At 44.7% G+C, this 20,324-nt stretch overlaps 1 protein-coding gene across 2 annotated transcripts in view; it reads left to right on the forward strand.

Annotated features, from left to right (window-relative positions):
• Window positions 1-20,324, forward strand: part of dpa (disc proliferation abnormal) — a 135,994-nt gene that overhangs the window by 58,652 nt on the left and 57,018 nt on the right. For both annotated transcript variants that reach the window (XM_075671580.1, XM_075671572.1), the window contains exons 11-13: window positions 1,174-1,416; window positions 5,033-5,117; window positions 17,226-17,372. In XM_075671580.1, the coding sequence (XP_075527695.1) occupies window positions 1,174-1,416; window positions 5,033-5,117; window positions 17,226-17,372 (475 nt within the window). The remainder of the gene's footprint in view (window positions 1-1,173; window positions 1,417-5,032; window positions 5,118-17,225; window positions 17,373-20,324) is intronic.

The raw sequence follows: 20,324 nt of genomic DNA on the forward strand, positions 1-20,324 counted from the left end.
GAAGTTCATCTGTACTTCTTAAGCTCTTACCTTTTTAAGTATTATAGCAGAAACCGCTGTGGCATTAGATAACTTCTGATAAGTATGCTTTTCATTAATCTTCAAAATTTGTCTTGAATTATTCTGCTTGTTATGTGCTGTGCATCATTACCATTGTAATTTTGTGAGATACATATTACAACTCTATTGTCATGCAGTGCAACTATGTGTTTGATGAGTTCACTGTATTATTATTATTATTATTATTATTATTATTGTTGTTGTTGTTGTTGTTGTTGTTGTCGTGGTTGTTACAGTCGATTTCTGTTAATTCGACCCTCATGAGGCTCAAGGAATTATCCAGAAGGTTGAATTAATCAACATGCAGAAAAAAACCAAAACTTGCTACTGATTCATTTGGCAGTATTTGCCCTTGAATCAAATGCGCTCCCACTTTCTTTGTGCCCAAAGTAGAAAATGTAGAAATCACATTAAGGCTCCTAAACAAAGTACTGATTGAATTCGCACCCAATCGTTTAGCAAGAATGATGGGCGATATGTGTTGCATAATAATGGCTGGTTTCCTAAAGTCAGCTTCGTTGCACAGCTATTTTTTATCAACTTTGCTACAATACACTAGGGTTATAGGGTAAAGCATGTGAAGGGCAGTTTTGTTTTCTTGTGAAGTTGCTCTGCGCAGGCAATTTCCGGCCTAGTTTTCCTGGGGAAAAAAAAAAACAAGGGCATGCATTATTAGTGGTTAAATACCATAATCAGACATTGTGAGCTATGGTTATTGTTGGAAAATCCTAGGGCAGGCCAAAAATAGGCGTTTTTGACGGGAGATTTCTTTTTACATAAGTTCGCTGTGTTCACTGTCCCCTAAACTCCACTGAGACAGCCGCTGGCACTAAAGTGGGTTGCTATTGGGGGTCACAATAGGGGTCAGGCACATGTGTGCTGGCTGTTCAAGTTCAGATTATCTGGCAAAGGCCAATTTCACGGTCGAAATAATGGAAGTTTGAGCTCATAGAAATGCATAGGTGTTGGTGGAGCTTTCGTTCTGGATTGAATTAACCGAAATATCAAATTAATTGGAGTCAAATTAGTGGATGTTGACTGTATTCTTATTATTATTCTGATTGTTGTTGTTGTTATCAGTTTCAGATAATTAGATTTGACCTTGTCTTTCAGATATTGACCAACTGGTTACTATCAGTGGCATGATCATCCGCACTTCCAATCTGATCCCTGAAATGCGTGAAGCTTTTTTTCGTTGCACAGCTTGTGCATTTGTTGAGGCTGTGGAAATTGACCGAGGCCGCATCGCCGAGCCTGTGACCTGTCGCCATTGCTCAGCCAAGTACAGCTGCACTCTGATTCATAACCGTTCTCAGTTCTCAGACAAGCAGATGGTTAAACTACAGGAAGCACCAGGTTAGTGCTGTATTTCTCAGGTTTATTGTTGTCCCAACTGTTAAAGCATGAAAAGCGCATAATAATTATTATAAGTCCCCTCTGCAATATTACGTAGGTAATTTTCTTGCACAAACTTGCAAAAGAAGGCATTTTTTTTAACTTAGCCCTCTGTTACTAATCTTCATGCATATTGTACAAGAAAATGGTATGTGCCAATTTTTATAGCTTTCCTTTCTATAATTGCATTTTTGTCGATGTGACATGTTTTGAAGGCAAGCAGTATGTTGTGCATAGAGCCCTTATTCATTATTCTCATCTGTGTTGCAATGTAAAATATTGCTTGCCAACTTGTATAATATTTTAGTACAGAATGCAAATAAATTTAGATTTCAATATGATCATTTAATAAGTTGAACCTTGCAATAATCAAATCAGTGGGCAATGCGAAAAAATTCACTTTTGCGAGAATTCAGTTGTGAAATGAGACAGCGCAGATGGGTAATGCATCGCGGAAAGAAACTTTATTGTCAAAATTCCGTTGACTGACTTTGGCAAGCTTGCTCGAGGATATAGAACCGCATTGCTGACAGTACAAAGTGTACCGCATGCATCGATTGGCAGTGGCAGCACTGCCATAGAGCAATATTCTCGGTCAATTGCTCTATGAGATACGATCACTTTTGCAAAATTTTGTGCAACTCTGCGTCCGACCCATGCATGGAGCAACAGTGCTCCACGCATGCAGCAGCATTTCTCCAGCACACACTGTCGCCCATAAGCACCAACACGTCCGGTGCCGAGCACAAAAGTGATCGTATCTCGTATACCCAAAGGCTGTTGATCGAGATTATGGCCCCTTTGTGCAAATCTATGTCCAGCTTTGAATCTGTACGCTATGCCTGTTGGGTGCCGCCATAACCAGCGTTCTTGAAGCAGGGAATGCGTATTCCTCGACGATTGCTCAGTCATGGCCCGATCCGTGGCACTACATGCTGTGACCTCCATATTAAGCGCCATAAACAATTCCACGTCGGTGGGACGTGGATTTCCGTATCTTTGCGGCATTTTTCTCAGTGAGGTGCGCATTATGCACTGCACTAGGTGTGCAAAAACAGTCGTCACATGTCGGTAGCAATATGTTGCCGCTTCAATGTGTGATAAACAAACAAGATGATGGCCATAACGTGTTTCCGGCACCATCACTTCTGGTGCTTGGTTGCTTTTGTAAATAAAAATGCCGGCGCCCATGCAAGTGTAATGTGGTGGTATTTTACACAATTTCAGTGCAAAGCAATCACATTTGAGCTTGTTTGGAGGCCTGCTAGCCTTGCATGAGTTGGTAATATGCGGGGTTACGTTCCGACAAATTTCATTGATGCGGGATTGTAGTAAAGCGACATTTCGTTGTCGAGAATTCTAGCCCATTTCAGCACATATGGGGCATAAACGTCTCAAAGGCATTGCTAGTTTCAAATTTACTAGTAAATAAATACATGCCTGAATGATAACTGTTTTTTGTATTGTGGTCAACACGTAGCTTAAGTCAAAAAGAAATTCATATTTTATTAATTATCTAATTGCTCATTGTGATTAAGAGGCACAATTGTACTTATCTGCTGCAGGTATTTATAAGAAAAAGTCAGTTTATATTGTATAACAGAAGGTGGTGTTAGAGGGTGAATATGCATAAAAATTAGTTCAGTGCCCCCAGAGATAACTGGTGAGCCCATCGTATTTCATCTTGAAGCAAACTGCAAACACAACGGCAAAAAAAAAAAAAGAAAGACTACTAAACTTCACTGCTGTTTCATAGGAAACTGCATAGATAGACATATTTAATAGGAATAGTAAAAGAGAGACATGGTATTTATTTGGAGTGTATGTCCTGATTGTAACCTGCTGTAGTCGTCATGTCACTGAAAACATACGTGGTCGCACAATCTTTAAGCGTAATTCTCCCCAAGCAAGCTGTTTGTGCATACTTAGGCACACCCGCCGTGGTTTCTCAGTGGCTATGGTGTTAGGCTGCTGAGCATGAGGTCGCGGGATCGAATCCCGGCCACGGCGGCCGCATTTCGATGGGGGCGAAATGCGAAAACACCCGTGTACTTAGATTTAGGTGCACGTTAAAGAACCCTAGGTGGTCAAAATTTCCAGAGTCCTCCACTACGGTGTGCCTCATAATCAGAAAGTGGTTTTGGCACGTAAAACCCCATAATTAAAAAAAAAAATACTTAGGCACATTTCTCATGTATGTTTCGCAAGTGCCTAGCTGTGGCAGTATAAAAGAGCGCCCGCTAGCTTTTGCAATTTGCCGGGGAGGCTCGCGAATTCTGACTAGTGCTCCCGATTGTACGGGCACAGCCATAAATCTCCTGGAGACTTACCCTGGCCCACTGCAAAAGAGAGAGAGAGAGAGAAACTCCCTCGTCGTACAGCACAACCACCATTATGTGCTAGGTAGTTAGCCAAAGTCAGAGAAATCCAAGCTAATTGTGTGGAGACAGTGTATGCTTAACTCAGTCTGCATCAGACTGAGACACATGCGTTGTGGAGTGTGCATGAGGCAAAGGTCTAATGTGTATTTCATAATGACCGGTTCTCTTAAATCAGCTTCGCCATTTCACACCTGTGTCATTTGAAGGAAGCATTTTAGGAGTAGAAAGCGGCCACTGTTACAGGACATTCTATCTGTTCCTTTACTATACATGTGCTGTCTCCGGTCACAGTTTGCGCATGTAGATGTCAATAACTGTACTAGCAGCCATTAAGAGCTGTTTCTGTAGCACATAAGCATAACTTCCATTTGGTGCCTTCTAGGAACCTGCCATATTTTGCTAGTGCAGGCGATAGGATCTTTGTCCCAGATTTTTCTTTTTGTCCTGAATGCTTACCTGTTTTCGTAAACTTCTCGTATGATTTTACTGATTTAGCATGATGTTTTATAAAAAAATAAATTTTGCTTGTGAAAAAGTTTTCAAGGTGTTGAAAGATGGGGCGACACAAGCGTGCAAAATGTCTGCACAAAAAAAGTAGTGATGCTGTCAGTACCGTCCTCTTGTGGCAGCCACAAATGCCATGTGCCAAAGGGGTACTTGCTTCAAACAATTTATTAAGACAAGTTCCTGAAGCAAGACATATCGGCAAGCAATGTCACTGAAAAAGTCGCTACGATCTAAAATACTATCCTGTCAATATCTGTTGTTCAAAGCTTGCGGCTGCTTCTGTACGCATATGAACGTAAATTATCGATAATAGAGTGCATATGTATCCAACACGAATCTATGTATCTGCTTAGGGCAAATGTTTTGTTAAGGAGCATTCAGCTATCTCTGCAGATATGACTGGGTGGAGGGTCTGTCTTCTCCCCTCTGTTGTGTCTGGAGGATTTCCATGAATTTGAGTGTTCACAGGTTAGCAGGTATGTGAATGTATTAAAGCTTTTGTATAACAAGAGAACACATAAAAATATCTACTCTTAAGAAAACAACAAAATAATGTCTATTTGTATATTTATTGTTGACACAGTTCTGGACCGAGTAATCTTTAGCACGATTTGGAGATATTACTGTTACTTGTTTTAAAATGTGCAGTGGTATTTTGCCTGTTACTTACAGCTTGCTTTATTTTACAGAGGATATGCCTGCCGGACAGACACCACACACAGCACTCATTTATGCTCATAATGATCTTGTTGATGCTGTGCAGCCCGGTGACAGGTTTGTACTTAAATATTTTGTCTGGCGCATTACATAATTGAAATGCAGTTTTTGTTTACGTGCTCCATCAGTATCTGAAATATGAGGCCTCGACCACTTGCTGTTATTGCTATTTTTGAGGTGGAAGAACCAACCTCCCCCTTTTTCCTAGTTGTTCAACAGTGTAGGTCCTTCTTTCTGTGACTATGTGAAGTAAGGTCCCTGTACTCTGAGCTGTGTAAGGGGGTAAAATGCTGCCTAGCATCAATTATGGCCAGACATTTGTCAAGAAGTTCTTCTGTATGAATCTTTGCATTTCTAGAAAAATCTGAACACTCTTATAGATAGTGCAGAAGGTACCTGCAGTGCAGTTGACAACGCTGCCGGCATTTTCTTTATCTCTCTAACAAAGGACCTCATGACTTGCCACATCTGCAAGGCTTGAGTTCTGTGCATACATGGAAAGCCAGGAAAACCAGAAGCATGGAGCATTCAGAGCAGCCCAAATGCAGCATTGGGGACATTACAAGAAATAAAAAACAATTAATTATGAATTTTGGTTTGACTGTTTCAGATGATGCCTATACAGTAAAAGCTTGTTAATTGGAATCTCACGGGGATGCTACGAGAATTCGAATTATAGAAAATTCCAACTAATGAAAGTCTGAGAAAAAATTGCTCTGTTAAGGCTTGTATATAATCCGAGAATGTCTATAGTTCGAAGCACTGGCCAACGCGGCTGACCCGACATGCCCGACGTCGAGATGCCTCTTGCTCCATCTGCGCGTTTGTCGCGCTGACTGTGCCGACCCACAATGCATGGTGCAAAAAAGAAAATAAAAAGGTGCCACATCGCTTCGCCGACGGTCGTAGGCAGCTGTTCAAAGCGATGTATGGTTTGGGGATAGTTCTGCGCATTCTCCGGCGAGAGCAGTCAACGGCATGCGCGTTGCAGTCTAGAGGGGACGGCATTTTGGCTGGCACAGCACAAATGCTGTAGCATGACTTACTGCACATGCCACGCGCCGACCCGTGCTGCAGGAACAAGAGCTCCGCTCTAAAATGCACTCTCGAAACGAATCACAATGTGCTGCGACGTTGGTCTCCATTGTACTTTCGCAGATGTACCGGCAGCATCCTGCTGAATTCCACTATATGCATATAGGTCGCGTCCAAACACGCATCCAAGTGATGCTTTGCTTTAAGTAATAACCACAAATCTCAAAGGCTGTGCGTTTCGGTACTGCAAGCGCCGATAAACGTCATGGCCACCGTGTTATTGACATTACCTGGTGCTGTTTCTCGGCAGAATACCTCGTAGATAAAGAGCATAGCCTCCAAGATGTAATACGAAAAAAGGAAAAAAAAAAACACAGTTTCGCCTGAAAGACGGAGCATCAGTTGCGATAGCAAATTAGCAGACAGCCGTGTGAAGTAAGGATAGTACTTTTATCAGCCGCATCACCTTGTAAACATTCGCTTGCTAAATTAAATACTAAGCATGGTGCCAGCGTGCACAGCAAACGTGAACACATCACACCCAATGACTACGGACACTCGCTGTCAAAACGCTGGCATGAGGAAATGCGGCAACAGCAGCGAGCAAAGTGACATTCGTGCCGTGTATCGCTTTAACGCAAAGTGACCGCACAGCATGCACAAGGCTACGAGCCGCCGATGCAACTATAGTCGGAGTGAACCGTCACCCACACCCTCATAACTGCCAGCCACTGTTCCTCTGCGAGGCTGCAAATGGTTCTTACTTCAAGCTTTCCCTGTTACCTGAATAGGGTGGTAACTACAAAATTAAATTATAAGCTCGCAATTATGTACGTTTTTGCTCGTCTGTTATAGTGGAACGGTGAAAGCCCAATTCTTTATTCAAGTGAAATAAAATGCTTGCTTTGCTGCATCTATCTATTGCCAAGTTTCACTTCAGTTGCCAGGGAAGTTTCATGAGTAAAATGGGGTCAGCACTGAAATGAAGTGTACCGTGGACTTTTGAAGAGTGAAATGCTCAGACTTCATACACTTTGTCCATGTCTATTGCACACCTCATCGCTTCCGCTAATGAAAAGACTCTTCAAGAACAGCAAACTTTCCGGAGGTATCAAGTACGACTCCATTTTGAAATGGTTGCATGATGACGATTTTGTCTGCTTCTGTTAGTGGCTGGCGAAGTAAGAACCTCGCGCGGTATGTGTGCCTTGGTTGCCAGCTGCTGTTTTTTTTAAGTTGTATCCTACCATAGACTCTGTCCCCAACGAAGATCGCTCTCAATATACACTCATGTGCAGCCGCCACATGTGCAGTTGCAGCCAGAGAGAGCCCCCCGGCACCTCGCAACGTTGGGAGCTTCACGTGCGAGTGAAGACGGTGCGCTTGCTCTTCACATTTGTCCCTTTCATGCGGGCGAGATAGAGCCGCGATCATCGGCTACTCGCACGCTTTCATTCGCACATACAGTGTAGGGCGTACGGCGACGGTGTTATCGCCCTTGGACTTTTTACGGAACCTTACGGTGACTCCGACACCTACGCCGACGGCAGAAATGCACTTGGAGTCTCCATATAATTACTATCACAATAAAATGAAAAAAAACTCCAGACGTCCCCGCAGCCCCACGTCCGCGTTTTTATCTTGAAGGTCTTGAAAGAGGGAGTAAACTGACCTGCTACAGGCGGTCGCAGATGGAGAGAGCTAAGCTCTGTGGCGACGATCATCGTCAACGTGCTCCTGCGCACTAGCACTCTCCCCATCCACGATGACGCAGAGTTCAAATTATCGGTGTTGGTGTGGATTTCAGTGTGAATTAGCAGGATGCATTACATATTGCTTTTAATACATTGTTGGACGGACCACGGCGGCTACTTCGAATTATCCGAAAGTTTGAATTAACGAGTTGTGAATTAACAAGCTCTTACTATGCCGAAACAGGAGAGGTAACACAATGCCATCACATAATTCTTTGCATCCGAAATACAGAGAAAAACTGAAATGCAAAACTGGGGACTCTAGTCTTCTTGTCATCAACTAGGAAGAAAAGATTACTCAATTTATTGGGGGCCTGTTTGTAAGATAACTTTGCACACATGCATTAAACATACTACCTAAGCAGGTCTCAGAAGTTTCAACTATAAGATTGGTTTGTGTGTGATATTCTTGCGGAAACCTTGAAAAGGTCTTGAATTTCCTTCAGTAGTAATTCCTTGATAATTATAGACCTGTATGCAGGGTGTCTACCAACTGTGAAAACCGGGAATTCTCAGAGATTTTGAATAGTCTGGAAATACTCGGGGAATTCGTGCTTCTATCAGGGGAAATTAGCTGTCATTTTATTGAAAGAGAACAAAATTTAGTCGCCCTAATGCTGGCTCAAGTGAAAGAGAGGAATCGTAACGGAATGTCTTTGACGTCCTGTCAACGGCTGGAAGATTGTTAGTCTACAGTCAACGACCAATTTTCCGGAGGTCCAATTTTTGTGACATGCCCGACAATATGGATGGCCTTGCAGCACCACCACATACCCGATAGAGTCAATGTATACAAGAACATCCTAAATTTTGGACACAAGAACTCTTCACCGTCCGACTTTTTGGACTTTTTGCCGCGACCGTAGGTCTGAAACGGCATTAAAGCAAACACCGCCGTTTTAATTATCTCGCCACCTCGAAGCTGTGCTCTCGCACGCAGATCCGCTGGCAGCCGTAGCCACCACCTTGGCAATGCGAGGTCTTGCGCCTTCGACGTTCGCTATTAAGGTTCTTGCCTTTCGGTGCTGTGTTTTTCATTGAAAGAATTCGCCGCTATCAGCAATGGCATCGACTCTGCCTCTATAATCCTTGCGAGTGGTTTCGGAGCTTAGAAAACATGGTGCATTGCATAATGCCTGTTTCCGAAAGGCAGCTTCGCCTCAGCACAGCTATGTTATGCAGTGAAATATACATAAAGTAGTGCAATGAAGCTTAAGCGTGGAATTGTCAGGGGACAGTCATCATCATCATCAGCCTATTTGATGTCCACTGCAAGACGAATGCCTCTCCATGCGAACTCCAACTACGCCTGTCCTGTGCCTACCGATTCCAACTAGCCTCTGCAAATTTCTTAATTTCATCACCCCACCTAGTCTTCTGTCGTCCTTGACTGCGCTTCCCTTCTCTTGGCACCCATTATATAATCCTAATGGGCCATCGGTTATCTAACCTACCCATTACTCTTGAGATCAATTAGAATATTGGCTATCCCCGTTTGCTCTTTGATTCATGCTGCTCTCTTCCCATCTCTTAACGTTACCCCTAACATTCTTCGTTCCATCGCTCTTTGCACGGTCCTTAACTTATTCTTAAGCTTCTTTGTCAGTCTCCAAGTTTCTGCCGCATATGTTAGCACTGGTAGGATGCACTAATTGTTCGCCTTTCCTTTCAGTGATAGTGGTAAGCTTCCAGTCAGGATCTGACAATGTCTGCCATATGCACTCTAACCCGTTTTTATTCTCCTGTAAATTTCTTTCTCATGATCATGGTTCCTCGTGAGTAATTGACCTGCGTAAATGTATTCCTTCACAGACTCTAGAGGCCGACTGGTGATCCTGAATTCTGGTTCCCTTGCGAGGATGTTGATCATTATCTTTGTTTTCTGCAATTTAATCTTCAATTTTCGGCAGATCGCAACGTTGTCGTTGGCCTCCACGTACTCGGCGAAGGTTGTGGTGAGGTTTAAACCCTCGAAATCGTTGTTGGCGAAGCCTGCATCAGCCCCGAGCGGCATCGAGGTTGTTGCGTCCCCAGCAGAAGAGGCAGTCTCTCGCATAAAAAAGCCACAGTGCTTGAACGAGTTAGCGATTGTGCTTTGTGACGCTGCGTTCCACGAACTGGCAATAAAATGCATGGCGTCGAGCACAGTGATCTTTTGTTTTCTGACTCGCTGCGCTCCATAGCTGCCTGCCGATTCTGCACTACCCACTTCCGGCACCCTTGCCTGACGCACCTAATGATGCTGGCATCCAGTGGCTGCAGCCGGCTTGTGCAGTTCGGCAGAAAAAAAAAACTTTATGTTCCTCAGGATGGACGTATCGAGTGGGTGGCATGGTGCGTTGTCCATGAAAAGCAATATTTTCCTCGCCTTAACACCCAGTTTGTTATCCAGCTGCTTAAAAAAATTGCTGAAGAGCGAAGACGTCATCCATGCCTTTTTGTTGAAGTTGTAGCTGCACGGCAGCGTCTTAAGTTCTTAAAGCACCATGGCTTTGCAAACTTCCCAACAACGAGCACGTGCAGCCTCTCAGAACCATCCTCATTAGCACAGAATAGTGCCGTCACACGCTCTTTACTACGCTTGCCGCTATGACAGCTGTCACCCTTAAACGCAAGTGTTTGCTCTGGCTGCATATGGTAAAAAATACCACTCTCATCGGCGTTGAAAATGTCGCAGGGCTTGTATGCAGCAATCATCTCCGGCAGCGACTCCATCCACTCGTTCATCGTCGAAATGTCCACGGAAGTGCTTTCTCCGCAGGATCGGCTGTACACATTCCTGTTTCGTTTTTAAGGCGATCCAGCCACCCGTTCGATGCCTGAACGTCGTCGATGCCCAGATGCAATGCCACAAGGTCCGCCTTTTCTTTTAGAATGGCACCGTCAACGTTGATCGCAGAGCTCCGTGCTTGATGCAGCCACTTGACAATAACTTTTTCTAACTTCTCATGCTGTCCTTCTTTTGCCGCTTTCTGCTCGAGCCTGAACTGGTTGGCATTCTGCAATATCGCCGCTTTGTTTGCCAGGATCGTCTTGGGTATCTAAGATTTGGGTATCTTAAGGTCCCGGGCAATGCTGGCTTTCGTGGCTCCATGCTGCTTTTCTGCTTCCTCTATAATATTCAGCTTATCGCCGAGCAACAGAACTGTCCGCTTTCGGGACATCGTGCGTCGCGTTGCTCCACACAACTCAAAACCTCTGCTGAACACTGGTCTCTGGGATTACGACGAACACGTGTGATAATCCTAGGCCTCTCCGTGCTACCTTGTCGGCGATCTGCTGCTGGGAAACTGGAAGGAGAGAAATGCGAGACGGAGTGAGAAAAGAGACCCGCAACATTTTTCCTTCGTCCGCCATTCCGTTCCGCGCTTTGCGAGGGTTGTTGTATAATGCGGGTCAGGCGTAAAATTGCGTCGGATAACCGGCATTTTTAATGCATTGCTTCTATGGGGACTTCGCCGGGACTGCGCTTATCCACGTATAACTGGGCTTCCACTGTATTCCCTATCTATACACGCATGCACCCGCCATCTCCTGTTCCAGTATGAGTACCATGTGCCTAATAAGTGTATTGGCAGGCCTTCAGTGCTTTTTTTGACGTGCCTGTGACGATTTGAGCGCTTAAAGGGACACTAAAGGTTACCAGAAAGTCAAGTTAAAGTGATAAAGCAATGCTCTAGAACGTCTAAGGCGTAAATTTAATCGCAAACAGCTTTAGTAACCGAGAAATTGAGGTAAATGCATGACACGATTTGAGACCCCCCAGCGACATTCCGGTACTAGCCCGATGACGAAAGCACTCCTCATCATAATTTATGTCACTAGTACTCAACTACTCGTATTAAAAAGATAATTTCATTAGATTATAAGACGGAAGAAAGCGCTACTTGTCTACTTCTATTGGATTCTAAGAAAAAATAACATTTTGACGTTACCCTTGATCGAAAAGTTTCGTTTTCGCTTGACTCTGCACGCTTGACTTTGCGCCGCGCGCGCTTTGGAGTTCCAGTTGTTTCTTTATCGCGTCGTGCTGCGGTGGTCCTGCTGGCTTGCAAAACTAGCATTTGGAACGAGCAGTGAGAATGCCACGTCCATGTGATGTCCTGGGATGCGCGAACGGTACGCGGAACTTGGCCAAGGGCAGTTGCAGCGGCGAATCCAATGTTACTAATCACTGTGTGCCAACGACTGAACCTCTCCATTGGAAGTGGTTAAGGGCCGTACCTCTGCCACAGCGTGCTGACAAAGAGCCGAGAAATCACGTAGTGTGCTCGCTGCACTTTCCTCCAGAGGATTACGAGTTCAACGCCGACTTACTGAAGTCGCATGAAGTGCCTTTCAAAGCAGGCCGTCGTCGTAGTAGTATGCAACGATGCCGGCAGCGCGAGCCCTCAACAGCAGGTCACGTTCATCAGTGCTTAAATCGCTGAACTCGAGCCCAGCATCGCAAGCTAATGTGTCATTGTCAGGGTCATCCATTGCAATGAGCGTCGAAGTTGGCGTCATATAATAAAGAACCTGCTTATCGTCGTGTGCTTTCCCTTCCGCTAGCCGCCACAGTTCCGCTTTCGCGCCACTGTCGGCTCTGTCTTGGCTCTGTTTCTGGCCGCGCGTTTGCGTCTTGTGCAGAAAAGCCGTAGCGCCGTCTGCGGGAGTCGTTTTACTCACCGACGGCGCAACGTCACTATGAGACCATGACGTCAATACTCCTCGATCGGAGGGCGGGTAATTTGTACTGCGCTAGAGGTACGCAGATGCATCAGAACGCATTTTCTCTTGAAATAAGTCTCTTCTTCGCACGAAACAAGCGTTTCGAGGCTTCCGGGATTGTATTTTAACAGTCCACAATGATTTAACATTAACCTTTAGTGTCCCTTTAAAGGCAGTAAAAGACGTGCATTTTTTTTTTCTTTTTTTTTCTTTTTTTTTTCTTTTTTTTTTCCTTTTTTTTTTTCCGGACGTTTTCGCGACCCCTAGGCAGTCTGAAAAGTTGGAGGTTGACTGTACTGACCAGGAGGACGCTTCAGTTGGTCCGTGGTTCAAATGCGTGGCGGAACGCGGACGAGAACAGGAAGGACTGCTGCATTGAGGAATGATCGGGAATGAAACTGTGCTGCCTCTTTGAAGGAGCCTGAGCTCAAAAAGTGTAGTTGACGCCAAGATGCAGGTGACCCGCATCCAAACCAAAGTAAACTTTTTCAAGCAGTGAAGTGCAACACTGAGGCATTGTGTGTGGGCGGAGGGTATGTCAGGACAGTTGAGGTTCACTTTCTGGCTGCTGAAAGAATCTCACTCGCGACAAATTTCAGGCCTAACACCAATGAGCTTTTGCTATCGCTTGATAGAAATAGCTCATTTTCAGAAATATTTGCTGCTGTGTGGATTTCTTTTTATTTGTACTTGAAAATGGTTCGACTCGATTTGCAATGAGCTTTACCATTTTTTGTTTCGGAGCTATTTTATTTGCTGTACATTTTAGTAACCCCTCCCTTCAGTTTTTCATACTGAATAAAATAAACACTGTTCCTCACTATTCAAACTAGATTAGTCATTAGTTTTTGTTTTTTAACATGCTTACTAGAGAGTGACAGCTTCGGGTGACATGGTGTCCGCCCGTCTTGACATAAAACAAAGTTCTGTATCACTCAGGAAATTTTGCAAAGGCACAGGGAAAACCTGGAAAACTTGGGGAACTTGAAAATGTCAACTTCGTAGAGATGCTGTGTATGAACTCTGTCATTGTTTGGGAAACCTTGTGTTCTTTCAGCTCAAAAAAATTCTCGACTGTATGTTGTAGAGGTGTGCATTGGTAATAAATGCAGGCATTTCTGACATACTTTATACAGTAAAACCTTGTTAATATGTAACCGCTTAATAACTAATTCCAGTTTAAATATAGTCGCCATGAATCACCCTATCACCATTGAAACTAATGTTTTGGCTGACTGCTTATGCACGTACAAGCATGGAATCGGCGAAATGTCCTGCGCGCAGATCATAGATGGCTAAATTGCGGAGCATGGGCCTTTCCCGGACTCCAGTCACAGTGACATCAAAACGTGGTAGCCATGACTTGTTTCCTGCTTCTATAGCTTCTGGCCCTTCTGCATCCGATAGAGCTAGTGCGTTGACCACCGTGAGGGCGTTTACAGAGATGTGGGGCTTGATGCATAAACTGGCTCGCGGCCTTCATGCGTTTGAGGATGCCGTCATTGCTGCAAGGCTGCCACAGTGGCAAGTGAAAATCAGATTTTTTGTTGCCTGCTTGCAAATAAAACTTTTCTGCGTGTGTGTGTGTTGGAGCCAAAGTTAGCCTGTTTTTTTTACTGGTAAGTCTATAGCCACTCATCTGCCATTGTCGGTTAATTTGTACATCGCTTAGTGCATACAGTAAAACCTCGTTAATTAAGATTTCATGGGACCGAGAAAAATTGCCAAATGTTGCATTATTGAGGGTATCAAGAAAAGGAACAATGCTTACTACGTCAATATGCTTTCATTTACTGAATGAATCAGCAAGTCCTGTTTGTATTTTGCACAAAAGCAGTGTGGAAGCTGCAATTGTCATCTTGTGACTGATTAGCACTCGCAGCAGTGAAGGTCTCACGGCCTCCTTCGTTGTGTGCTTCATCTGAGACACGCCCTTCACTACTGCGCACACATCCCGGTTATTTTTGCCAATGTCGATGGGTCACCACCCATCGTTATGTAGATGGTGCTCTTCATCCTTGATAGTTTTGCGCTGAGTAAAAGCAAAACTACCGTTTGCTGCAACTGCGGATGAAATTGTGTTCGTTATCGGCGCGATCATGGATGAAAACTACACAGTTATGAAGGCATGAGGCCGATGCACGTAACGAGTCAAAATGAAACTGTTTGCCACAACCACTGCGGACGAAACTGCGGCCGCTATTGACGCTATTGTGGATGGCGATTGCGCAGTCATGAAGGTAGCACAGCGGTAAACGCAAGATTAAAGGCTTTAAAGGGTCAAATAGCCTTGAAACATTCTGTCGTTCCTTTCTTTCATGTACGATCAGTGTGATTTTCACTGATGTCTATGGTGATGCAAACTCCGCCGCTTCATTTCGGTGGACGCTGATGCCGTTTTTGCTCATTTGTGTCGCACATTTGCAGCGCTCTGTCCTTGCCAAGCTGTGAGAGTTGTCGGAATTAGCTGAAGTGTGGCTAAATATGTCCGAATTAACGAGGGTTATATTACACTAAATAATGCATACACCTGTCGCGTCTCAAGGACGAGTCCGAATCATCCCATTTTTCGAATTAACTAGGGTCGAGTTCACGAGGTTTAACTGTACCCAATTCACCTTATATTAACGAGGTTTTACTGTATTTAGTTGAACCATGACAATCCAAGATATAATGATCTATCTGTTATGATTACCATATTTCATGGCATTTATAAGTTTCCAACCCTTCCCATTGAAGCTGCATCCAGATATAATGAACATTTTCAAAAGTGCCGTCCTGTTAAACGAACACTTCAAACCCGGTCACTTTAAAAGGAGGGCACAAGCAAAATTTCAAAGCACGGAAGCTCGACCGAACTCATTCCTCCGCCCGTTCAACCGCCAAGATAAGCGAGTGCCATGTGCAGGTTTTAGAAGCCACAAGGAAACTTGCTCACTTTTAACCATGCTTGGGTGCCATGCTCTCAAGGTATGTTTCCAGCTTGCTTCCGAGTGAAGCATTGTAAATCGAGATGGTGGCCCCTTAGTGCAGAGTTCTCTGTGTGCCAGGTTTGTGACGCCACGTGCAATCTCGGGAGCTACAGCAGCGGCACTATGATTAGTGCGGAGTTCTCCTACACTTTGTAAATTGCAATGGTATGTGCCGTAAAGTCAATAAATTTTAAGTGTTTTTTGTTATTGAATATGTGTTTCAATTTCTCATGTAAGTAATGTCCGCCTACCTGAATAATTCAGCTCAAGGACTAGAATCATTTTGGCTGAAACAGGGGATTTATAAGAATTCTGGAAAACTTCAATATGATCACCTTGTATATCACAAGCTCTCTAAGAAAAAATGGTGGCAGGTGCACTTTACTTTCGAAATGGCAGGTGATCGAAACCGGTCTGGCATTCTTTGAAGGAGCTACGGCGTTGCATTTCATTCTTTATATGACATTTATGACGGAAACTTGCAGTTATATGCGGAAAAGTGCTGGGAACAAAAAATTATGGTACTGAAAATCCTGGCTAAAGTGATGTTGAATTGCATCTGCCAACGCCAGCTACAGTGTAGTTAATTTTAAGGCGTAAGCCTTTAGTCGTTCATGAGTGTCCAGGCGCAGTCCGTGGTAGACGCAGGAAAGTAGTGATCATCGGCGAGGGGGGCAAGGAGAGTAGGTGCCATGCCAGTAGCGCTGTGCGAGTGGGCGCGTGGGAGAGCGCGGGCATGCGCGTGGGGGTGTGCACATCGGCGACAAACCTTGCAGCCATATGGCTGTGATTGCATCCCATGCTCGCAGCCACGGCGGCGTCTGTTTGCAGAACAGTTCAGACAACAGCAACAGAGGCAGTCATAGATAGGCTGTCGCCTATCGCAGTTTAGCTCAGCTAAACCCGTAGTGCCCATAGATTTTTTGCGCATTTTGAAGGTAGAGTCCACATAGATGTAACGAACTACTGATACAACGCCCACTTTTCCTGGAAGTATTGAGTTTGTTATAAATGGGTTCGACTGTACAGGGACCTGAATATTACGCTGCGCGTGCTTGAAAAAAAAGGATTTTCCACTCATTGCTGCACTGTTCTTGCTCAAATTTTGCAGAACGATTGCATTTTGGCATAGACTTCGTTTAGTTGAATACTTGACACAGTTAATTGCCCGATTTTTAGGAAAAACATGCAAATTTGCCTGCGCTTATGGCGATGCAAGCTGCTGCTGCTGCGACGGCGCAAGCATAAACTTGTGTCGCTACCTGCCGTCATCTGTAGAAAGCAGCGTTTCAGGGATGGCTGCCGCGTCGCTCCTGGAACAGGTGACTTCCCTCGCTGAAACGCTGCTTTCTGCAGATGACAGTAGGTGGCGACATAAGTTATGCTTGCGCCGTTGCAGCAGCAGGTCGCATCCCCATAAGCCCAGGCAACTTTGCAGTTTTTTCTTCAAAACAGGGCAATTATAACTGTGCCTAGTGTTAGAAGTCTATGCCAAAATGCGATCGTTCTGCAAACTTTGAGCAAGAACAGTGCAGCGGTGAGCGCAAAGCCTTTTTTCAAACACAAGCAGCGAAATATTCAGGACCCTGTATATGTACTGCTCATTTTAACTTATTTCATCAGTGTAAACATTTATATACAAAGCTCACATTGCTAGGTTTACTGAAGCTTATCTTTCTCCCTTCACTTCTTAGGATTACTGTGACGGGCATTTATAGAGCATCTGCTGTCAGAGTAAATCCTCGACAGCGGAGTGTGAAGGCTGTGTACAAGACCCATATTGATGCTGTGCACTTCCGCAAACTTGACAACAAACGTCTTTATGAAGACTCTGAAGATGCGTAAGTATTCCTAAGTGGTACTTTTGTCATTCTCCGCTATCCTGATTGCCTGGCGCAGTGGCTGTGATGTCCTGGAGCTGATCACAGGTTGGGGTGCACAAGCTGCATTCCTATAGTGACAGTGCACAAAAACATGTTACTGGCATCTTGGTGCACATTAAAAAACCCTAAGTGCCGCAGTGTACATTTTCACTGCATCTCATTAATCCAAATTACTGTAAATTTTCCTTTATTCTTTGGCAGCCAAGACAAGTGGCATTGTAGGTTTCATACCGTATTTACTTGTGTAGGACCAACACTTCATTTATTTATTTATTTATTTATTTATTTATTTATTTATTTATTTATTTGAAGTCTTCGCAAGGCCCGTCTCTTTGGCTGCTAATATCGCACACGAGGTCACATGTATAGAGTAATGTAAACATTGGCTACACACACACATTTATTCAACGCTCAGCACTACTGATCAAGTTCCTCTTCATTCATTGCTCTTGATGTTGCGCCCATTCTCAACACAGCTTATTACCTCAACTTCACACTCGTACTTCCAAAGGTGGTTGTCATCGGTGCCGTCCATGCTGTTAGATATTCCAGCAGGATTGAAACATTTAGAGACTGTGTATAGGTTGCCACCAGTATGCCTTGTAGCAAGTGGCCATAAGGTGGTGCTGCAATCTACGGAAAGGGCCACATATATAAGGGGCTTCGGGTAGAGGGAATAAAGATTTTGTTTTTTGGTTTCCGCTTGCCAGTAGTCCGCCTCGTCTCTCTGCTCCTGCGCTGAACATGTTGTCAGAAGTGGGATCCCGCCGTTAACGCCGACATGATCACCCCCACTGAGACCACCGAACCAAAAGTGCACATTGTTCACACTGTTGCATCTGGTCTGCGCCCACCAGATAACTTCATGTTTTCTTTTTTTTAAACCCGGGAGAATTGCCATCGTGGATTTCAATGTTCGAGAATTACGCTTTCGTGGCTGGCCAGTGACAAGGCCCAGGTATGGACACTTCTTTACTGTGTGATACCGCAAGCCAGGACCATTCTTTCATCCTTGGGTGTGTGAACACCGTCGGCGCTTTCTTTCACTGCTATCAGAAAAGTTGGATTCGCACTTTGTGCATCCACTAGATGAGATATATGAAAGTTGTCGTTTCTATCGCCGCACTCAGCAGCCAGGCGAATCTGTGGATGACTTTTTTACAGCATTACGCAACTTGGTAAAGCACTGTAGCTATAACAGCCCGCTTGTCAAGGTCCGCCTTGTTCGGGACAGATTTGTCGTAGGCATATGTGATAAGAAACTGTCTGATGAATTGTGCTGTTGCACAAAACTTATCGCTGCGGATGTTCTGTGACAAGCCCACATACACAAAGACGCAGAAAAAGAGCAGTTATCATGCACTAGATTGACTATGGATAATGCTCTTGCCGAAATGCTGAACATTGACTTGGCTCGGCAAAAAGATACGCCCACCCCTTTGCCACGCTTTTGCTACCAGTTTGAGCACTTGGTTTGTTTATCATGTGGCTTTTGTCGACGCCAGCGTCACTCGGAAAGACTGCCAAGCCAGAAAATCAGTTTCCCATTACTGTAGAAAGCGAGGACATTTTGCCGAAGTGTGCATGAAGAACAGAAATGAGCTACTGGGTTCCATTGAACTTCACAACATGAATTCTCGATGAGCAAGGTACATAGACACACTCGTGAATGCGCACCTGGCTGAGTTGAAGATAGACTCTGGTGTGGAAGTCACTGTTGTCTCGTAGTCTTTCAGGCCGACCGCGGCTGTTAGATGAAATTGAAGGGGAAGTCTTGGGCCCTGGCAAACGGAGTCTGTGCGTTCTTGGTACCTTTTCAAGCAGCCTTACAGTGGGGTGACAAGTCCACAGTTCAGACCTTGTACGTGGTTGAATGTCGGTACACTCGCTTGGGCTTCCTGCAATTAAAGCCCTTGGTGTCGTTCAATTCTTGCATTTTGCCAAGTGCATGCATTCCCCCAAAGCTAAGATTTTCCAAGGGTTGGGAAAATTTCAGTAAGCCGAATATTGCATTCGTATTAAACCCAGTGCTCATCCATCACATTCTTTGAGCACGCCAAGGCAGATTCCAGTTCCTTTAAATGACATTATCAAGAAAGAGCTGGATGGAGTCGCAGGATGTCATAAAGAAGGTAGATACGCCAACCAAGTGGTGCTGTGGACTTGTAATCGTGCCCAAATCATCAGGCGGCTACATAATCTGCGTCGATCTGATGAAGCTGAATGAAGTCATCGAAAGGGAGTGCTTCATCTTGCCGACAGTGGAACAGATTCTCAGCCAGCTCGGTGGAGCACGGGTATTCTCCAAGTTGGATGCGCAGTCTAGTTTCCATTGGGTGAAACTGAGTATCGGCAGCCAGGAACTCACAACATTTATAACGCCGTTCGGTTGGTACTGTTAAAAGACTCCTTTTTGGTATTGCTACGGCACCAGAGTATTTACAGCAGTTAATGTCGAGGATTCTTGAGCGCTTGCCTGGGGTTGTGGACATGGTTGATGACACTCTAATCTTTGGAAAAGATCAAGAGCATGATGAGTACCTGGCTGCACTCCTAGCCCGCATTGAAAAGGGGGACGTCACCCTTAACAAAAAGAAGTGTGTGTTTCGGGTCTGATCAGCCAAGTTCCTTGGAGTAGTGATTGGGGCGGACGGTATCTCGCCAGACCCGGACAAGGTGAATGCTGTTGGGGATCTACCGCCGCCGACCGACGTCAGCGGAGTACGACGATTGCTGGGAAAGACCAATCACATCACACAGTTTATACCTCACTTATCCGACGTTACGGAGCCCATTCGGTCTCTTCTAAACAAGAACAGCACCTGGACTTGGGGTCCCAGTTGAGAAAAGGCCTTCTCATGCCGCAAGTTGCTGTTGAGCTCTGACACGTGCATGGCAAAGTATGATTCT

This window comes from Dermacentor variabilis, chromosome 1, assembly GCF_050947875.1.
Source record: "Dermacentor variabilis isolate Ectoservices chromosome 1, ASM5094787v1, whole genome shotgun sequence".
Classification (NCBI taxonomy): Eukaryota; Metazoa; Arthropoda; class Arachnida; order Ixodida; family Ixodidae; genus Dermacentor; species Dermacentor variabilis.